At 39.8% G+C, this 22468-nt stretch overlaps 1 protein-coding gene across 1 annotated transcript in view; it reads right to left on the reverse strand.

Moving 5' to 3' along the window:
• Positions 1-9552, reverse strand: part of ST8SIA4 (ST8 alpha-N-acetyl-neuraminide alpha-2,8-sialyltransferase 4) — a 57170-nt gene extending 47618 nt beyond the window's left edge. The window contains exons 1-2 of the mRNA XM_050328444.1: positions 9125-9552; positions 4408-4539 (exon numbers count right to left, since the gene is read on the reverse strand). Of these exons, the coding sequence (XP_050184401.1) occupies positions 4408-4539; positions 9125-9237 (245 nt within the window). The 5' untranslated portion in view covers positions 9238-9552. The remainder of the gene's footprint in view (positions 1-4407; positions 4540-9124) is intronic.
• Between the last annotated feature and the right edge of the window lie 12916 nt (positions 9553-22468).

Here is a 22468-nt window from a genome sequence, read left to right on the forward strand (position 1 = left end):
TTTTTCAGCTAAATTAGTTTTTTAAAAAGCACAAGAGAACAAGCTCTGTGGTCACAAAAGGTCACAGCTTGCCCTTGTAGATGGCTGCAGTTCCAGCTCCTTTTGGCTTCCTGATGACGCAGTAGTGACTGTGGGTGTTTGCACCTCTTGGGTTTCACTTCAGTTTGACTGAAATGAAGTTTAAAGAAAACCTCTTCAAGGAAAGCAGATTTAGAATCATAGAATAATTTGGGTTGGAATGGCTCTTTAAAGGTCATCTAGTCCAACCACTAATTTGGATTTGTTAAAAACATGCCTAACTGCAAATAACCTTGGGACAATTCCTGGCAGCCCCCAGACAACTGAGGCCACACAAAAAGGAATGTCATAAAACAGGAGAGTGGGCACGCAAAAGGAAAAGAACAGACCATGACAACTTAGGCTTACCATAGGAAGGCTGGCCATATGCCAGCTTCTCATGAGGATAAGCAAGGTAGAGAGGCAAGCAAAAATCCCCTGAAGTTTATTACGACTAAACCAGACCAGAGAGTCCCAGTTTGTATGAGATCTTTGACACACGGAAGATCTGAAGGAAACAGCGCAAATGGCTGCAAAATGTTGCTCCAAAAGCTTCAAACCAATCGTAGTGCTCCATTGCCAGTTCAGTACATACGGCTTGCACTTCAGGGACTTATCATAGCTGTTTCATGTAAACTTGAAAGACAAACAACGATAATAATCTGAACCTTACTAAGGAGGAAACTGCCCTTATTTTTTTCTTTAGATGCTGTTAACATCTTACAAGTTCTCACACTATTCTGACAGGAAATTTTCTGTTACATTGCAGAGATAAATACATCCTCAATGTACTTTTTTTAAATTTTGCCTTCCTGCAATTCAAAACCTTCTGCTCCTTCCACTAGAAGTGCCCATACTTAATCAAAAATAAGTGGAAGAAAATCATACACTGAGACATCAGGCTGTAGTTCATTTCATACAGCTCACAGATGTGCTGGTATCAGCCCTGTGTAGAATTCTTCCCCAGGTAAGTTTGCACCATCTCAGACACATTCCTCCTTTCTGAAACTATGGCTTCCAGTACAACTGAAGTTTCCTTATTTTCATAACCATAAGGAAAACCTTCACATTGCTACAGAGAATAGAAAGGACGTAAGGTATAAAACTGTAGCACATTCTCTTCCTCACAACAGAAATCATTCAGACAGAAAGGGAACTAAGAAAGCAGTCTTCCCTCCCTAGACACAAGAATTACCTATTATTCTTCAAAGAAGTTGTCAGCAATCAGAAGGTAACATTAGTTGGAAAAAACACTCTCCCACCAGACCAGTCATGATTGGCAAGGCGTCAAATTTCCCACAGTCTCAAGTAATTAATAATACCAATAATTTCCTCCTCAATCACAGAAAGTCTAGCTCTTCTTTCTTATGTCTGCTTAACAACTCCAAAGTACTACTGCTCTCCCAGGAAAGCTGCTACACTCCTCAGTCTGCCTTTTCTGGCTGCAAAGTCCCAGAGCATCAGAAACCAAGTGAAAGCTTTCCATCCTTCCATGGGGTCATGATAAAGGAGCTTTTTCATTCATTGACTCCTATCTGATCCTGGCCTTGCCAAAAATTCACCTTTGAGGTTGACAGACTGGTCACTATCCTAAGCAAAAATAAGTGGTCAGAGATAATGCCTACAGTCAACAAAGCAAACAGCAAAGAATAATATTCTAGATGCCAGCCAACTAGGTTCAACACACTATTGAACAAGAGTCCTTGCGCAAAGCAAGGCTCACTTTCAAATATTTTCTTCATTTTAAAATTTTAATGCAGGCGTAAAGCTGATATAAGACATAAAAGTAGCTGTCTTTTATTTAAGTTTTATGAAATATCTTTATGCTGTACACTAATGGTTTTTCAAATTATTTCCCCACTCCTAAGAACTGAAAATGTTTTATGTATAATTCAACAGGCACTAGCTTGTTTTTTTTTTCTGTCTTACCGTTACTTCCTATGGTCAACCTCACACCACAAGACCACCAACCACTGTTCATGTTAATAGTTGCAACAATGAAGCATAAATCATCTTCATGGTCTATATGTACTTTAGAGGGCTGAATAGTTATTTAAACCACAAGAACACTCTAGGACTTCACTAGACACATTTGAAGTTAGTCCTGGTAGGTGTGTAAGTGTAAAAATAAAGCCAAAATGCTTCTTACTGCTGTAACAGGGAAGAAAAGCATATAGCAAGCCACCTGTAAAAGTGAGAAAAAGTAGATCATTTAGTCAGCATCAGATTGAAACACATCTCACAAGGGTTTGCATGTGGCTTCCTCAGTGAAAAGCTTGCCAAATGTCCCTCCCTCACTGCTGAGTACCATAATTGAATTTGTTATGCTATGTCAGCAAAGAGGATTTCTGGAAAGACTATGACTGGCTGGTAGCATTGATTCCTTTCATATAGTTCATGTCAGCTTTTGGCCCTAAATCATATTAATCTAAATTCTTTTACCGGTTCAGTTAAAACACTTGCTCTCTGCCTCAGTGTTCACAGTGGTAGCTATTTCATCTTGAAACAGGACTGGCAGTGTGGACATAACCTCAGCTTGATGCTCTCTACTATACAGAAAACCTTACAATACAGTAGAACCTCTACTGCTTAAATTAGGGTACAGGGTATACTTTTTTCTCCACTGTATTTATGAGACCTCTCCAAAAAATTAAATCCTTCCCTGCACTACTTTTTTTTAAAAACAATGTTATCACATCATGATGCTTCTTAAGTGCGCAACAATAATTTATTAAATAAATGTTCCCCCTCCAGCCCACAGCAAAGAAAAAAATTATTTCAAAACTTGTGATTTTAGTACATTGAGATGATACACATGTACTAACAAGCTGGGAAAAAAATCTAAACCGTTCTCTAGTATTTTACCTCTGTCTGAATGATGTATTTTGCATTTGAAACAGATGGAAAGTTACCATAACCCAAGCTCCATTTTTTCTCCTTATTTTCATCAAAAAAGTTATTGTAATATTTTTACTTGTTTGTTGTTTGGCTTGAGCAGCAACGCATATTGGTTTTACATAGTTCTGAAATACGATACTCAATTTTTCAACAAAATTACTGTAAATATTTATCTGTCTTTACTTATAGTCACTCAACAGCTTCCAAATCAGCTTACTTCACAAACAGCTGTTTTCTTCCAATTGTCAGACCCACAGCCTATGAAACAAAGTTTCAACAGTATTCCTCTAGAGTTACTTAACATTTCTCCAACTTAAATTGTCAGTTATATGCACACAAATTTTAAATACCATCACTGATGTTGACAATCTGCTTATCTTTTCTAGACTGTCCTGGAGCAGAAATCAGCCTTTATGTAACAATCATAGACTGATCAAACAGACTGAATGATGGTTCTGGAACGAACCCCATTCCTAAAACACACCTCAGCCGCACTTCGGAGTGCCCACATGGTCTTCATCAGTAGGAAACACAGCTAAGTGACTGAAGTCCTTGAATCTAGGCAGTCAAGAAGTGGGGACTCCACAGAGAACTTGACAAGCAGCTGAGTGACAGTTACATCCTCCACAGTATTAATTTTCTGCCTACCCAAATCCTGCTACGCTTTCCATCCTTTATGCTGCTCCTTGGCTTTTTGCAGTGAGGCTGCACTAGGTCCATCATACCACAAGGCTTCCAGAACATCAGGCCTTTACTACAGCTCCATACATTTCTGAGCTACCTTTATCTTCTGCATGTTTTAGGATTAGGGACATAAAATAGCATAAGTTCCTCCTTCAGAGAAGCCATGTTCACTCTAACTATCAGCAGCAGCCTAAGGCTCGTTTTGGTTTCTCTGACTTAAAGAAAGAAAACTGCCTAAGACATGGATACTGTCAGTGCCTGACCTGCCATGTGGACCAACTATGGCCAGAGTTGGATTCACAGCATTTGATGCCCTGGCTCTTGACTCCTGCATCTAAGCTGTCTGTCTAAGCTCCCTCTGTAGTTAAGGGAAGAAAACTGCTATGTTCGCAATACTTTCAGCTGTTCTATTTCAAACCTTTAGGATGAGAGGAAATCATGTCCTAAAAGTACCGGATTCTCACCACTGACTGTGGAAGAGTTCTAAACAAGCGGCTTAAATGTGGACATGCATAATGTAGACGCTGATTGCACAGGTCTGACTGCCACAGCCAGACGAAAACATTTTATTAATTCTTACGAAGGATGACTTTGAAGTCTAATGCAATGCAGTTGCACTTAACACTGAAACCTAAATATATAGTTACAAACCATCCACCTGAACGGTAAATCACATTATTGTTTCCAGACCACAGAAATTATAAGAAACATGAATGAAAAGAATTACAGGTAATATGAAATGAACTGCTTTTCATTCAAGACACTCACCTGATTTCCATTACCAAAGAAGAATTGATTTTCCAACCTTCTACAGCATGCTGGAAGATTGAGGAGCCACCCTTTCGAATTATCTTATCAGAGCTATTGATCATTGATCTACTCAAACTCAGTTCACCGTCTCTGCAATGCAATACAGAAATGACACAATTACACCAAGGCTAACTCCAGTTTTAAGTAATTTACATCCCAAGTATCAGCAATATATCCTTTTATTCACCACAAAAATAAGTAATTATCTCTCTGCTTTCTAAAGCAAATGAACTGTAACTGCGAAAAAATCTAAGACACAGATATATCTAATAGTGAAAACACGCAATTTAAGAGCTTAAATATGTTTATATTTGTAACAAAATAGACATAAGAAAGACTACAATAAGCTACAAATTGTGAACCTGGATGAAACTTTATGTCTGTGAGGTAGATTCTGTACTTTTAGGTTCCAAATTTCTAGTACTAAACTAACAATTAAGTGTTAACTTTCAAGCCTGTGCCCACCAATTGCTCAAAATCTGCAATACTGGCCTAACAGAATTCTTTCGGGTCCTATTGATACTTAAAGACTTTAAAGGACAAAATTCCAGAATTTAATGGCACACAAACCACAAAATTTCCCTGTCACTTGCTGAAACTTGTATGCACACATCCAAATCATCCCAATTGTCTTATCCTGTCCATCAGTCTTGTAATATTCATAACTTTTGGCAAGGTAACCTTAAAAAATAAAAAAATACCATAAGTTGTGGGTGAATCACTGAACATCACATGAGCTATCATAACGTTATCAGTTGCAATATTAGCCAGTAGGGTCACATAAATGGGATAGACAATCCAAAACACTGAAAGCATAACTTAAGGTGTGAGCAGTAAAATCAACTTTTATCTCCATATGTTTCCATTATCTTCCATACCACTCCCTTTTAGGTGCCAGAGGAATGTTCGGCTGAGTTCAAACACAGCTATTAATTGTAGATATATCAAAGTTGTTGAATATAACATTCTACCATGTAAAATGTCTTGTAACTCACAAGTACACAGAACAATAAAATATAGAAATCTCCTTCTCTGTTAAATAAGCATGCTCTGAAATGCTGCCGATAACCACAATATAACTTGCAAATAGAACTTCTGACCACAGCCCTTCAATAAATGAAATGGAAAAGATGTGAGACTGTAAAGTTTTCAGGGAATTGTTGACTCTTGTTTTCCTGTGGCTGTAAATTCTTAAAACAATTGGATCCCAGCCCTTAATAAGAACTACAGTAACATTACTGCAGGATATATAAAGTGGTAAAAATTGGTAAACTATATAGCAGACTAAATTCAAGCTAACCTGCCATGGAACTTTAATCAAGCTAAATTAAGAAGATTGGTATCATGTAGTAATTTCTAAAAAAATTTTCAAAAAAAAAAGTAACAAACCAGTGTTATACACTTCACCAAAACCAGCCCTGATTTTACTCACGGCATTTTCTCCCTCACCGCCCCCGTCCCCTCCGCCAACACTCTGTAGCCCTGACATCTCACCGATGCAGATGTAAGGCTGCCACCTATCGAAAACCTGCAACTTAAGGTACAAGACCTGAGGCAAATTATCCAAATACCGCTAACTTGAGGGCATGGGAGGATGCTGCACAAGTCCCTAAATTCAATAATCAGAATGCAACTTATATTTTTGTTATATTAATTTTTTTTAATTCCCTAAAATTTTTCCGCAGGGGTTGTAATAGTATTTATTACATATATACTCCTGTATATATTTTCTAGATGCATTGAGTGCATGCATGTAAAGGAAGATTACCAAAATACATCAAAGTACAGTTCTCAGTCTAAAGGTACTTCAGAGATGTCTCTAGTTTATTCACGGTCAAATATTATTTAGCAGACATTTGAACATGAGACAGTTGACAAAACTTAGCAACAAAATATATTGCCAACACTTAAAGCACCATAGCATTTGAAATGTCATTTTCTTCCATCTTCACAATTTACATCTGTAGTGAGCTATATATATATGGCCAGTCTTCGCGAGCGAAGATCCGGGGAAGGTCTTTCCACCTTCCAGCCTGCGCATTGGATTTTTTTAGGTGAGACACAGTGTGCGCGGAACTGAGCCCACCCTTTAATCCTAAGGTTCATCTGCCGGGGCCAAGCGAGCTTGGACGGTGGCAGCGAGGTCCTTAGGACGTAGGTGGGTTGCCTTTTTTAAGGGCTAACGAGCCCCACCTGCCCGGGAGTGGCCCTGACCGGGAATCGAACCCGGGTCTCCGCGGTGACAGCGCGGCGCCTTTACCACTAGACCACCAGGGGCTCGACAGTGAGCTATATAGACTGTACTTTAAAACAGTGTTAAAGTATGTTCTTATGAGCTAAAAGAAAGTCCCAGTCACTTTGTGTTAAAGTACTACTATGAAAACAGATGTGCTCACCTACATCCTCCTCTCCCTTTTATTGGCATTGTTCTATTCAATTTTCACTTAAAGTAATATTAAATAAACTAACACATAAAAAAGGAAAAAATTTCTCCAGGTAACTCTTCATTGTGTAAATAACTTTGAAATAAATTTGGGTTACTTTGAATCTTCTAGAATCACTGCAAATCCTCTCTGATGTAAATGAAACAGCTGCCAAAATGTGACAGCAACTTATGGCTGACAGCGTCAGCCTTCATTCTGAAGCACCTTGCCTTGGCGACCAATCAGACCAATATCATGAGACAATTCCTTCTCCTGAAGATAGTTCATTAAACAAAGTAACTTCCTTCAAGCATATTCCATATCAGTGGAAGATGACACTGTTTAAGAAACACTGCATTGCACATAAAATCCGTGTTTCATTACTTGCTTAACCTTTAAAGGGACATTCCTGTCTATTTGAAGCAGGGGGTGCTTTGCAATTATTGTCCTAGCAAACTTTGCTATGAGAGCACACAGCTGGTGTAAGGTTTATCGTATCATTTGGAATTGCATATAGTCCATTTTGGAACATATTCAATTTACCCAAGGTGGGTGTCAATAATAATCATAAGATGTGCCATCCTGCACATTCATAGTTCTGCATTACTGCTACTACAGAAAGTAAAACATCCCATAGAAAAGTGACTTTACTCGCCCACATGGCCAGTCAAAAATAACCAAATGTCATGAACCCCTAATTCTGGAGAAAGGCAAATGTAACACCAGTACTGGCAGCAAATAGTAGTAATACACTTAGGATTTTTTTTCTGTTTCATACAGTAATGAATGGGATGACAGGCTGTGAAGAGAAACGATATTTCGACAGTGAAAGTGACTAGCATCATGCTGTACAAGAAATCTCACTGATAACAAAGAAATAAATATATCACTAAATCACCTGGCCGAAGCACATTATACTATATTTTAAAGTGTTTGTTAAGAACACACAATATGACAAATTACACTTATTTTCTTTCCTTTAATATTAAAACATCAGTTCATTTTAGTACCTTTTCAATTGTGTCAAATCTCTCGCAGTAAGCTGGAGGGGGTTTTTCTTTGCAAACTTAGATATGGCAATTTCTGAATAATTTTAACAACTACCTCTAGTCCAACAGGAAGGAGTACATACTAATGGGTATCTTTAATGACAATTCTGCCTCACACACTGATTTTCATGTGTGTTTTTACACACCTATAACCCCAAAATTTTAAACTTCTGTACATCTCCTAAGTCTACAGATAGCTTTGTGGAAGAAACTGGGTACACCCAGGCTGAACAAGAGGGAAAGATACCAGCAAGTTGTGACAATCTTGAATAAGATGGGAAGCAAACAATGCAGACACACAAGTGAGGCAAGCCCCTGCTCCCGGGAATTCCGGGGCCACTGCTGTCCAGCTGTGCCCAGCTGCCTGTGCTCCGCTGTCGCACCAGACTGCCTGAACAGGGAGGAGGGATACACTTTCTGTCTTTAACTCCAGGGCCAAGAGGGGACTAAATAGGCTGTAATTGCTGCAGCTTCCTCCAGGCCTGTACGGGTACTTACAACGCCCTTATGCCTCCTCCTCAGATTAAGACAAGGGCTTACACGAGATGAAAATCTGCTGTGAACGGCATTCTCCCCCACAGGCGACTTGCAAAAGCAAACAGAAAGTGTGAGCCCCTAATCAGCTTTTGCTGATTTCATTAAGCGACCAAGACTTTTATGCATCCCTCCAGTGAAAACAAAATCTTATACCCCGCCAAGGAGAAACCAGCTTGGCTGAAAACCCAGCGTCTCCATAGAATAGCTACAAGTTGGGAGAAAAATGAGAAATACTGGTATTCCCGTACGCAAACACAACGACCGACAAAGAGAAAGCTGAGGTGCAAAGAGAAAAATAGCAAGGGACTCTTCGCCTTTTGTTTTCAGTTGAAGACAGGCAGGAGGGGGAAAGCATGTAACAGACGATTTCAGCGAGAGACTGAAACCTCCGGAGCTAAGCGGGATGACCCACACCCTCCCAGCGCAAGCATCCCTAAGGAGCACTGAAGTTATGCAGAGCTCCCAGGCAAAACTTCAAGGACGGAGACAGGAGTCACCTGCACCCCGGCACGCTCGCACCTCCCCGACAGGTTCCCAAGGCAGGAAACGAGGCAGGGGCGCCGGGGCACCTGCCGAGCCCGGCGGGGACGCGGAGGGGACCGCGGGCAGCGACACGGACCCGATGTCCGCTCGGGGAGCCCTCCCGGCGCGGTGCCCCGCAATTACCCAGTGAGAGGTGCCTCCTGGCGCTCCTCGGTCCGCGCTATTTCCTTCGTCTTATAGAAGATGAGGAGGAGACTTATGGTGCACACAGTCCACCTCTTCCTGATGGAACGCATGTCTTCTGCGAAACGCGGGCCCCCTCCCCCTTTTCCTTTGTTTGTCAGGGGTGTGCGGGGAAACAACTCCTCACGCGGCAAGAATTGCCAAAAACACGGCGATGTTCGGGGTTTTTCTCCCCTCGCCCCGAAATAATTACGGCAGAAAAAAAGAAAAATTAAAATAAAATCAAACCAGGTGGGCGCAGAGACTGAGGGGCTGTGCGGCGTTTAGTTTGTCTGTCTTTCGCCCTGCCCAGCAGCCGGGCGTACAGGCGGCGGCTCGCTCGCCTTGAGCCGGGGAGACGAGCCCGCGCCGTCGCCCCTGCTCGCCCGCTCGCCAAGCCGAGAAGGAAGCTCCGCTCCGCTCCGCGTCCGGCTCCGCTGCGGCGCCGCTCGGCCCGGGGGCGCGGCCGGTGCCGCCCCCGGCTCGGCGGGGCGGGGCGGGCGCAGCGCGGCCAATGCGCGCCCGGCGGGGGCGGTTCCTGGGGAGCGGGACACAGACGGCACCCGGCGGGTCCGGAGAGGGGAGGGGTTTACGCAAGTGTGGCTGTGTTTTGGGAAGGCTCACCTTCCCAAACTGGCACATGGCGGGAGTACCCTGATGGCCCGTTGGGCGCCAGAAGGTTAGAGGGGAGGAGCGCCAACGCGGTGCCGATGGAAAGGAACGCGATTTATTTGAAGAGGGGTTTTGTGAATTTTTAATTTTTTCCCCTCTCTGCCCCAGTGGACGGTTGGAGGTTGAAAAGGGCGCTGGAGGGTTTTTCCCACCTTGGCAGCTGCCCCAGCCCCGACAGGAGAAGGCGGAGGTGCGGGAGGGGAGCGACGTGGCTCCCGCACACGCCCACCGGGAGTCCCGGAGCCAAATCCGCCGCCCGCACCCCGTTACCCGACATCCTGTTTCACCCACGCGGTCTCAAATGCCCGTTACTTTCCCAGCTTCTGCTGGGACGGTTTCTCTGAAATGCACAGAAAAAAAAAAAAAAAAAGGAAACGAAACAAAAAAAATCTTTAAGATGCATAATGCAACCTGAAAAAATAAATTATTAGCTATATATCTGTTTTTCTCAGTCTTGTTTTGCCCTGTTCAAAGTGGCTGGGCTGCGCTGGGACTGTGCTTGTTCTATGTGACAGGGAGCTGCCCATAGCTCTCACGTTTGCATTTGTGTAGAAGGCAAGACCAACATCACTTTTCTCCCACGGGGATCCAGGAGGGATTTGTGACAAATCTAGTGTGACTTCCCTGTCTTGGCTTACATTAAGAGCGGGAGCTCATGGGATGAAAGAACCTTCTCTGGTTCTATTTGGTCTGATATCTTGTCTCCAGAATTGTTCCGTAACAGATATTTCACAGAAAGATGCAAGCAAATTTGGTGATAAGTGTGGATTTTTCCATCCCAAAAGAGTACTCCCTCATGGGCATTAGAAGTGGAGAAAGATTAGAGAAGTTGCTGCTAATAGTTGTTATGTTCTGAAAATCAGTTTTGTGAAGTAGGAAAGGTTTTATTCAGCTTCAGAGGAATGGAATGGAAACTGCAATTTCCTTCCACACGAACCAGATCAAGCTGCTCTTTCTGTACTTTTCTCTGCTATAGCTCTGATAACCTGGTGTCAGAAAGTGACATCTAAAAGGCATTAGCAGCAAAAGGAAAAAAAAAACCCTCTGTGAGAGTGAAATTCAAATTATAATATAATTATACTATAATTTCTGACATACATTCTTTTCTAGAAAAAAAAATCAATGCAAACCTGTGTTTAATACTATTGTAAAAATGAATCACATGTTCAGCTGAACAGTTAAGATTCCGTCATTGTTAACCCTGTTGAACATCTGCAATACTCTTTTTTTATACATTACATAATTTTTGTATATTAGATTATTTTCATAGTTAGATGGACTCATCATCAACAGGTGTTGAAAATGAGGATCAGTCGGGATATAGAGGATGCCTTACCCAGCAGTGCACTTTTCTCTCTCTGCTCACTCTGGTTGCAACCAGTCTGACTGAATCTGACCTCCATCACCCAGAGTGGCCAAAAAAGTTGACTTCAAGATCCAAACCATCAAGACTCTAAAACTTTTATTCAGTTACTAGAAAGGAAACTATCAGTTTACACGATTAAAATATGGAGAAAAGCACTACTCCAAAAGCACAACGTGCTCAGCAGTCTGTGGCATTTTCAGGAACATTCATGCTGTTCCCATGCCTGTCGTTCTACTATCATGAAGACGCGCTTCTTGGTCGGAAGCAGAAGTGGGATCCTGAGGTAGCCCAGATCATCCACTGCAGTGATTCAGCGTCTTCACGTTCTGTGCATGCTAATCTAAGTTCTGAGGTTATCTGCATAGCAGGGTCCCAGAGTTATAGGAGTTGCTTAAAAGCAGATCCAGGGCAAGTTCCTAACTTCTTCATTGCTCTTCAAAATCAGTACCAAGTTTTAATTCAAGACTAGCCTTACAGCTGTGCCTGCAGTGAGGAAGACCCCTTGCTTAGCTGTTCTGCCCTCCCTAAGGGCATTCCTCCTGGTATAGTCTTACATATAATTTCTGTGATGTACTCAAGTAACAGGCAGACACATATAGTGTATAGGTGTATACATTTCATTTGGTACATTTAATTTGTAATGATTAAATTTATTATTACACAAAATAAGTTTACTGTACAGAGAGTTCAAACATTCATCTAGTACTTCACCAATTCCTTTAATTATCTCTCTTTAATGCATCATCAACAGCACTTCATAACTCTAACAGGCTATCCAAATTATGCCTTGAAATTATTTTCTCTTTCTCATATGGTCTAATGATATTTAAATAATGAATAGCATTTATATCAAATAGTATGATTTATTTCACATGAATTGGAGGAATGATTTAGCCCTGTGAACCCAGAAACATGTTCAGTAAATCCTATTTCATGGCAGCTGGTTATGATAGTAAAATTTCTTTCATGAAAACTACTGGAGGAGCAAAAATGTGAATAATACAAATAATCATGCATTTAAGCATTTCAGATTTCAGAGTGCTAATTAGTTCCTACTGCAAAAAGTTCTTGAAAGGCTGCATTTCATGCTGAAGAAAGTACCTAGGACTTGAAACATTTACATTTGTTAGGGCATATTTCCATATAAAGTCCTTTTTGCATTAAGAGTATATCATGTTGTTTGTGGGTGCCCAGAAATATCTTCTGAATTACATCATTTTTTTTTTTATCACTGAGAATAGAGAAATTCTAGAGGAGATTTGCTGGGGAGGCGCTAGCATTTCCATCATTAGTAGTCTTTATTAATAAGTTGCACAAATCTCTGGATTTTTATCTCAAAGAGGAAGGATGGATGAAGTAAATTTTTCATCTCCCTTCTCACTATTTTTTAATGTGTAATTTTAATGCAAATCTGCTCAAACCACAGTAAACATAGCTGCTTCCTATCTTTTAACAAAATGTTGAATCGATGTTGTCGAATGGTCATATGTTTGTACATGCTTTTTTCTCAGGAATAGGTTAGGTTGATACCCCTTCTTACATTTGCTTAATAATTTTAATTCTGATTCAGTCCTACAGAGTGTATTTATTAGTATTAACTATTCAAATTTTGCTGTTAAAAAACCCTAGTTAAAACTAATAATGCTTTGCCAAATTTTTAAGTACTACTGTTACTCAGACCTGTTGTCATGCAGAGATCAATATTTTCACTGACACCTCAAGAAAAGGCACTGGACATCCCTGTTGTTACTGAGTGTTAATGTGCACAGAACACTAAAACTTTGCAGAATTGCTCTTATAGCCCAAATTTTAATATATTCTCTGCTTCTGTTTATCATAATCTATACATATTTTCATTAAAATTTATTCCTCTTTGAAATATTATCTAAGTCAAACATTACATTTTTAGCCATACTGGCATTCCAAATAGCAACATTTCAAATTCTTCAGCTTTATAGGCAACAAAATTAAAGATTGTGTACTGAGATGCAGTTTTGTGTAGGTTTCAAGGTTTAGGTTGATGGTGATTAAATTTCTGTTGCTGTTCAGAGACACAAAATGCATGTCAGAATCCATATTCAGATTCACCTCCCCTTTCATTTTTGTGATTGACATCCAGTGATGACTTGGTGTTTGCAATTGCCTGGCGCAACAACCACAGGATCAATAGTGTGGAGACAGTTAAGCTTACCCGAATTTCTCGGCCATGTCTTGTGTGCATGTGATAGGAAGAGAGCATATTTTTCTCCAGAAGAAATTCTATGGCAATTCCTTAGAAAGCGTTAGAGCTAAATCCCAGTGAAACCAAATTCTCTGTTTTGTATTCTTTTGTGCAGTAGTGTATCTACCCAGTGCACAGGCGCCCAGATACAGTTGCAGTGTAACAGCAAAGAAGGATGTTAATTTAGGGGCATACACCATTGTGTTTATTGCATTGCAAATTTCTCTGATCCATGCACACTTTTATACTGCAGTAAAATATAAACCATGTCCACATTTCAAGCAGAGTAATCATGCAGGTAGGGGCCAATCTAAAAGAAGACATTGTCAGTTGTCATGATCTTCTCATTCCTTTTGTGACATGGGGTATTTCAAATGTCCCACAAACACTTGTTATAAAAATGCTAATATTATGCTAATTCAGGATGGCTTTCAGCAACTATGCCTTTCAGGAGGGCTAGAACCGCACTATTTTAAATCAAAATTGCTACTGCCTTCCTAGGGACTGTATGTGTGAAATTTGGTAATGATGAGCTGCACTATTTCCCATAGCCTTTTCATTGAGTCTAAAGACAACCTGCCCTTAGGAAAAATATTCAACCTATATATTTTGTAATTGGGATGAATAGAAAAAATAGGGAAGAGAAATAAGGGTTACAGAACACTGGAAAACTAACAGAAGAGAAAGAAAGAAGAAGTAGATATAGAAGAAGGATGAGGGTGAAGTGGTTAAGGGATTGGCAGCTGGGAGAAAGGGAAATAGCTATACCTAGTCCAATAAAAAAAAGAGAGAAAAAGTTGAGAGTCCAGAAAAGTTATAAGAAACTACTTAAATGGAGAAGCATGCCTGAACAAGCTGAAGTAAGAAATGCATACAGCTGTGTCTACTTTTTGTTTTGATTTGTCTGTCCTGCAAGAATGAAGTCCTCATCTCCCTTACTTAAATGTGCCTGAGCCTATGTTCAAGTCCTAAATTCAATTCATTGTTCAAATACAATTCTGTTTTGCAGTCTGAATGAAGAATTTATCTTTCTAGAACATAAAACACGACTCAGCTGGGAGACTGCTTTTTACTTATATGATTCTTTTAGGTCAAATGAAAGAAAGTCCAGTAAATTTCTTGCTGTATTTCCATCCTGGCAGGTTAATGATTTGTAAGTTGCAAACACATCTGAAACAGATGGATAAATTATTGCAACTCCAAAAAGCAATCCTCTTTCTGGTTACACCAAACCTCCAACTCCTCTCTTCATTAGGTAATGATGTGCTTTTTCGTTCAGACTTTGAAATTAGCTCTCCTGGCTTAAGTGTTTCCAGGTAACACTGTTGGGAATGAATCAAGAAAACCTGAGCTATTGTCCAGCCCCACCAAGGCATTCCTTCTGAGTCATAGGGTATGACTGAAAGTTTTAAAGGACTGTGAACACCTTCTTATAATGTTACTTGAACAGTCCATATTGCAAAAGGAAAGAAGAAAGATCATGCTACTGGGGTTAGTTCTGATTTTTTTTGTACTTGCTCATGCCTGCAGTGAAATCTTGGTCCAAAATGGCTCCTCTTAGATTTTAAAGTTGGGGGTTAGGTTTGGAGTGAGAGATTAGGGTTGGGTTTAGGGTTAAAGTTAGTGTTGTTAGGATTAGGGTTATGGCCATTACAGTTTAGAGTTATGGTGGTAGGGTTAGGTGTTGGGGCCTAGGAGTTGTGAGTTAGGGTTGGGATTAGGGGTTGTGTTTCAGATGAGTTTTAATTAAGCTGCATCAAATCTGTTCTGTTTTCAGGTGGCTTCAGATCAGTGATCCAGTAGAGTTCCTTACTCCGTGGGACTTCAGAAAGACCCCAAATTGTTTGCCCTGTGTAATGGTTTTGATTGGGGTAGAGTTAATTTTCTTCACAGTGTCTGGTATGGGGCTGTATTTAGGATTTGTACTGAACACAGTGATGATAATAAGAGATGTTCTTGTTATTGCTGAGCAGTGCTTACACAGAGAGAAGGTGTTTTCTGCTTTGCATACTGCCACGCTAGCAAGGAATTTGGCAGTGTGTAAGAAGATGCGAGGAGACACAGCCAGGACAGGTGACCCAAACTGACCACAGGAATATTACAGACCATATGATATCATGCTAAGTATATGAAGTGAGAAGAAGAAGAAGCAGGGGGGGATGTTTGGAGTGATTGTGTTTGTCATCCCAAGTAATTGTTACATGTGAAGAGGCCCTCCTCTCTTGGAGATGTCTGAACACCCACCTGCCCATGGGAAGCTTTGAATTAATACCTTCTTTCACTTTGCTTGTGTACATGGCTTTTGCTTTATCTGTTAAACTGTCTTTATCTCAACCCATGAGTTTTCCAGCTTTTACCCTTCCAGTTCTCTCCCCTGTCCCACTGAAAGGGAAGTGAGCAAGCAGCTGTGTGGGCCTTGGTGGTTGCCTGGGTTTAAACCATGACACCCTCTGTTGGTGCCATGGTGCTTTCAATACCCCTCCCAAGATAGAAAGTGAGACCAGACTTAAGCACATGATTCTATTCTTGCAAACTCATGTAACAGCACAAAAAGTTCAGGTTTGGTTTTTTTCTTCTGTACTTTAGGCAAGCTTCTAGAGCTAAAAGGCCTGGGACTTGGGTTTCCACACAGCCCAGATCTGTGCACAAAATACAGCACCACAGTACCTACTCAGAGGCAATGTTGGTTGGGTCTGCCTGAAATTTTAAGCACTGCTTTCTATTAAGAGGCAGTAGGCAAACACAGAACAGGGAACAGTGTGATTAATTGTACCTAAGACATGTTGTCAGCACACCTGCTACCAGTCTGCTCTTCAGTTTTTACTGCAGAAATTAAGTTTAAGGAAGTATCTGGAAGTCATAATAATACTTGCTTTTTATCTATTAATGTAGAGGTTGCATGTTGGTTTTCTTTTCCAAGTGAGTAACTGTGGTTGTAAAAACAAGGGAGGTACAACATTAAATGACTATTTTCTTTATTTGGAGGCAATGCTTTAGTTTCATCTATTTATAATACTCTGTAACTCATTACTGCATGCAGAGAAAATGTATTTCCTAAACACGTTGTAGTGAAATTATTAGAGATTACTTCATGAATTTTCCATGTCTCAGAACTGGAAAGAGATTTTCTGAGGAGTTAAATGGTGGATTGTGAGGTTTTATTATATTTTAATAACAGTGAATGGCCTCCCAGTGAGAATCATCATTTTACTACAAGTTTCCAGCAGGATACCCACCTAGGCTATATAGATTTGAAGAGGGGAAAGAAGCTTTTTGTCTGAATTCAAACCACATCAGGAACCACTCAGTCTTTGGGAACTAATTCCCATTTTTATTATTGCTATTTTTAATTTTGCTTAATTTAATGATAGTTGAACTATATAGTTAGACACTACAGTTAGATGCTACAGAATTTCCTGTATTTATTGCTTCATTTTTGATAAAGTCATAAAAGGGGGTTCCCATATGCCTTTAACTGTATTGTCTTACATATCTTTTTGACAGTTACACTTTGAGGCATTTGCTGAATGCAGTCGTATCTTGTTCACAATTTTTTTCCTCTTTTTTTTTTTCCCCCCCTCTAAATGGAATAGTATAATTCAACAACACTTTTATGGTATCTTTATAAGTTTCAACAAAAATCTTCTCTATGCCCAAAACTGAATTTCTAGTAATTGGGAAAAGTCAGAGCTACCAGTAATTTAGCCTGTTCTGCACTCACCTGCCATACAAAGGATTTGGACTCAAATCCCTATTGAAGAAAGGATTTATGGCTGGCTTCATAGCAATATACAGACCTCATATGGGCAGATGAACAAGCAAGCCCTGCTTGTGGACAGCAAAGATACCTTAACATTATCTTATATTTGCTGCAGACAAAAAGCATGCATGCAAACTGTTACTGCCTAACAACTAACAGATGCTGTGAGTTCACAGTGTACCCTCTTTTGTGGTAAATTGTTTGTGAAGCCATATTTCAGCCTACATTAGAATAACCAAGTTAATTTTTAATGACTGCTTTCCATGGCAGTTTTACAGTATAAGTAAGACAAAATGGTTTGTGATATGGCCTAGAACTTAAACCAGAACCCCCTCTCCATCTACCACATTCCAAGAAGAACTATAAGTAGTAGCCTCTTCAGGACAAGTCATCTCTAAAATGCAATAATGTCCATATATTTTTTCTTCTATTTCTCTGAAAACTGTGATTTAGTATTCCAGTCACAGTGGATCAGGGTCCTAGGTATTTAAATTCTCATGGGAAAACCTACCTCAAAAACTGCAGTCCACACAGAAGACACCAAGCAGGGGAAAAAAACCCACAAGGAAATTACATTTCCCAAATGTCTCCCAGGTCAGAGGGCAGACATGTGAAGCAGATCTAAGTTTGAGTTTCTGACTCTGCTGAAGGTGATTGTTAAATTTTGATTGACTTAGCAGGGTTGGGTTATCACTTTAGCTCACCCAGCATCCAGTTCTATGCTCAAGATAGGTAGACATTAAATATAATAGACATATCAAGAAAGATATTTCGGAATTTTATTTAATATATTTCTTTAAAACTTTTAGACTAAAAAGTTAAAAAAATTACAAATAGTGAAAATGTATCCCATAGAAATTGCAGTAAAAATATAATCCTATTAATTGTGATTTCTCAAAGACAGTATTGAGGGAAATAATTTTTACCATATTTTGATGACTCAGGAAAAGCATACAAAATCTTAACCAGTCACGGTTATAGAAGTCCTTTAGCGACTTTTCAGTGTTAAGACTTTTTCATTTGACAAAATATAAGCACTGTATCAATTTCAGGGACTTATTCTTTTGAGTGTTTAAAATATGATTTGTATTAAATGAAAAGCAGAGAACTCTTTGCTTAAACAACTTTATTTTTTAGTTCTCTTTAAAGGAAAGTATGTCACAAAATCAAAATTAGCTATTTTTCATAGAAACAAATATCATAACTGTTTTTATTGTTTTTTATTTTAGAGAAATGCTATGGAAAGTAAATTTGATTTACCAAGCTTATGACAGACTGTGAACTTTAATATTAAAGCAAAATGAATATTTGTTTTTGAAGTCACTGCTTCATCCCTGACTGAATAAAACCATGTGTGAAGGGAAAAAAAAATTGCATATGTATAGACACACACTTGTGAAGTGCTGTAAGTCACAGGACGTGAATATTCTCTAATTACAGAATTACAGAGGAAGAGACAAATCTGAGTCTGAAATGCTTGAACAGGAAATTGCCACTTACTTGGGCAGAATTTTTAGAACTTATTTTCACATATCAATTTTGTGTGACTGGAGAGTGTGAAAATTTGTGCTGGTGTTAGGCTAGAGTCAGGTATATGATTAAACCAGATATGTGCCCAAAACCAGATAATTTGAAATTATTATTCTCAGCTGCTGCAAAATGCTGTAGTCTGGTTGTGTGCTGTCAGTGGAGAATTTCCACAATACAAAACACAGACGTGCCACGTCTAGGTCTGTACTTCATGTCCATGTCCTTGCCTCAAAACAAAAAAGTGCCAAGTAGAGGGAAGAAGGGACAGAAGAGAGATGTAGTGTGGGATGTCAATCCTTCCCTGGCAGTGACTGGAAATTGCTTTGTAGTGAGGTAAGTCCGACCAGCCCAAACTCTGGTACATAACACAAAAACGCCCTGTGCTCTCAGAATAAGGAAGAACTTAGGAAGCCTTTTTGTCAATAAAAATATAATATTTATGATGAGTTCCAGTTTTTTTCCCCCAAAATCAATGGTTTTCAGATTTTATAGTATATTATGGGAGTATCTCTTAGTAAAAGCACATTGACACTCAACTTTCAGAAGCACCAGTGTGTTAGCCTGTTTTAACCCCACCATTGCAAGTGGGATTTAGCATCACCTTTCTCTGAATCTTGGGCTGGACAAGTTAAAGCTGGACATGTCTCACACCAGAGTCCTCTTAGCATTTCTGTCAGCATCTCAGATTATCAAGGTTTGAGCTGTGCATCTTGCAAAGCAGCATTGGTAATGGTTTTAGAATTCAGGTTGATGATTTTCAAGAAAAACTTGATTATTTGTGGGGAATTTAGTACTTTTGCAGTCTGGGGAAGTAAACAAGTTAGTGATGAATGAGCTCAGGCCAGCTGCAAAAAAATCCGTGTTCTTTGCCAGGTTAACTTTCATCCCAACTGTGCTATTCTGTGCTCTTCCTCAGTGAAATTCTTTCTACAGGGAAACCCAAAAAGCAATTTGATGAAATGGACTTTCTCCAGATGAAACATTGCTGTGTATTCACAGACCTCTTTCTCCACTGACCAATCCTACACCATACAAATGCTCCCTTTTTTTTTGTCCGCAATAGATAATCTTTTCTGGTAGGCTAGCAATTCTTGGCTTTTGTATACAGAATGGTTTTTGTCCTTTGTCCTGACTCCCCAAACCTAGGCAATTACCCATTGTGTGGAAAAGAAAATTCAGCTCTCTTGATCTTTTAAGTGTTCTTCAATTCCTAGTGATTTCCTTCAGTGCTAAAACAATGCAACATTTTGGATGCTTTTCTCACCAAGTCTCTGTATCATGTAACTAAAGAGATCTGTAGATGTTTAATTCAGCAATTTTCAGCAACAAAGGTAAGACTTTATACCACAAGACACTTGACCAACCCCAGAAAATTAGAATTTTTCCTCTTGCTATCACTATGCCACATGTCCATTGAGAAATAAAACCAACACTTAGCAAAAGTGAAATAAAACCTCCACAGTCCCTCCCACCTCTGTACGTCTGAGCCTCTGTAAAGCTTTTTTCTTCTTCTTAAAGCAAATCACAATGTAAAGAAATTGTATGTGTGAAATCCTACACATTTAAAGATCAGGAACCAATTAAGTGTTTGCCAGAAATGGGAAAAAATGCTAGACCAAGTTATTCAAAATTTAAATAATTCTTTAACCCATGCATAAAATATTATTTTGGGGGGAAATGCAAGATGCCCTGTGAAACTGCAGACCTGTCTTTACAAAGCTGCAATATAGCTAAGCCACACATATTTGAACATCCCAGTCAGAAGTTAGTTACTGATCACATGTAGTATGACGTGAAAGGCCACATGCAAAGTTAGTGTGAAGAAAGAGGCTTGCTTTGCAAAATTTTGACAAATATCTCCAAGGCTAGTGAAAACCATGCTTCACAAATGCAAGTAAAAGAAGAAAAATACTCTGTGTAATTAAACATAGATATCATAATCAAAATCATAGAAGGGTAAATCACTGATTGAAACAAGGCATCTCTGCAATAAATGGTCAGTTCTCAAAGCAAAATGCTGAGTGCTGCAGGACAAGAGGGAATAGATCACACAATCTGTAACAAAGGAATTAACAACATGTGCTATTTAAAAAATACTACTGACAAAAAAAGCAAAGAATTTGAGGTTGGTAGTGATGCAGAAGCATTTCTTTGTTAGGATTCATTGTAGGTGTACAAAGGAGACATCCTGCAATTATCTCCTTTTTTACAACAGACTAAATATCAAGCAATTGGCTTCACATAAAGACAGCAATATTTGATGAAATGTTATCCACCAGGGATCACCTAGGAAAAAGGAGAAAGTGGAGATTCGGTTTTGTAAAATATTTTAAAAAATTGACCCATTCTCCTTAACTTAAAGCATCTGTGTTTTCATAAGACTATGCGTGCAGATGAGCCCATTTTAAGAAGTTTTTTACTCAGCCTGGCTTCTTAGGTTTTTACAAAGCAAGACAGCAGCAGAAATAGCATCTGCTCATTAAAGAGGCAGGGTACATAGACAAGGTGGAGATGTTTAATTCTTTCTTTGCCTCTGTCTTCAGCATTGATGATGGGCTTAGGGGTTCCCTAGGCTGGAGGACCATGACTCTGAAAATGATCAACTCGCAGTAGACTCTGAAGTTGTGAAGGATCTGCTGCTCCAGCTGGATCACTGTAAATCCACGAGGCCTGATGGCTTCATCTGAGAATGCTCAAAGAGCTGATTGATGTCACTGCAAGGCCTCTTGATGATTTTGGAATGTTCCTGGTAATCTGGAGAGGTCCCAGCCAACTGAAAGTTGTTGAACATTGTCCCAGTTTTCAAGAAGTGCAAGAAGGATGACCCTGGAAACTATAGGCCTGATAATCTCTCTTCAGGGCCTGCTAGATTATGGAGAAGATTGTTCTGGGAGGTATTGAAAAACACCCGAAGGACAACACCAGCATACCACATTGGTCACAGACAGCATGGCTTCATTAGAGGAAATTCTGCTTATCAAATCTGATTTCCTTTTATGACAAGGTAACTAGTCATAGTTATCCCTAGTTGATCAAGGGAAGCCAGTTCATGCAATCTTTTTAGGTTTCAGTAAAGCTTTGTATACTGTTTCTTACAGTATCCTTATGGACAAAATGTCCAGCACGCAGCTGGATAAATACATCATGTGATGGGTGACCAAGTGGCTAATGGATCGACAAAAAGGATTATAGTGAATGGGGTCACATCCAGCTGGCAACCTGTCACTAGTGGGGTTCCACAGGGCTCCATCTTAGGCTCTGTGCTCATCAACATCCTTCATGCAGGACTTGAAATGATACTAAGATAATTTGTTGACGATGCTATGTGGCATTGAATTGGGAAAGGGAGAGGTACCAAGAGCTAGGTTTTTAGCCCATCACCTGGAGGGGAAAATGCTCCCTCCCTTCTCCCACCACGAGGTCCCTATGGAGTCCACAGGCACCAGAGGAGACCAGCAGAGGAGAGAGTGAGAGAGAGTTTATTTTGGGTAGGGATATATATAGGTTTTAAGGGGATTTACAGAATAACCAATTAGGAGTTCAGGAGGTCTTACAAAACCCCCAATAGCAGGCAAGGGTTAACAACCAATAGACAAGGAGTTAACAAGGCCAATGAGAAAACTTTGAGTTATCTCCCAAACATTCCAAAGTAGAGATAAGGCTGAGAATCCTGGGAAGAAGAAGGCGAGTTTGCAAAAAGATTACAAAAGCCATTTTGAAAGCATATTCACTTAAACAACAGTAAAAACTTCTATT

Source organism: Myiozetetes cayanensis, unplaced genomic scaffold (assembly GCF_022539395.1).
Source record: "Myiozetetes cayanensis isolate MyiCay16 unplaced genomic scaffold, myiCay2020 scf4, whole genome shotgun sequence".
In the NCBI taxonomy this organism is placed as follows: domain Eukaryota; kingdom Metazoa; phylum Chordata; class Aves; order Passeriformes; family Tyrannidae; genus Myiozetetes; species Myiozetetes cayanensis.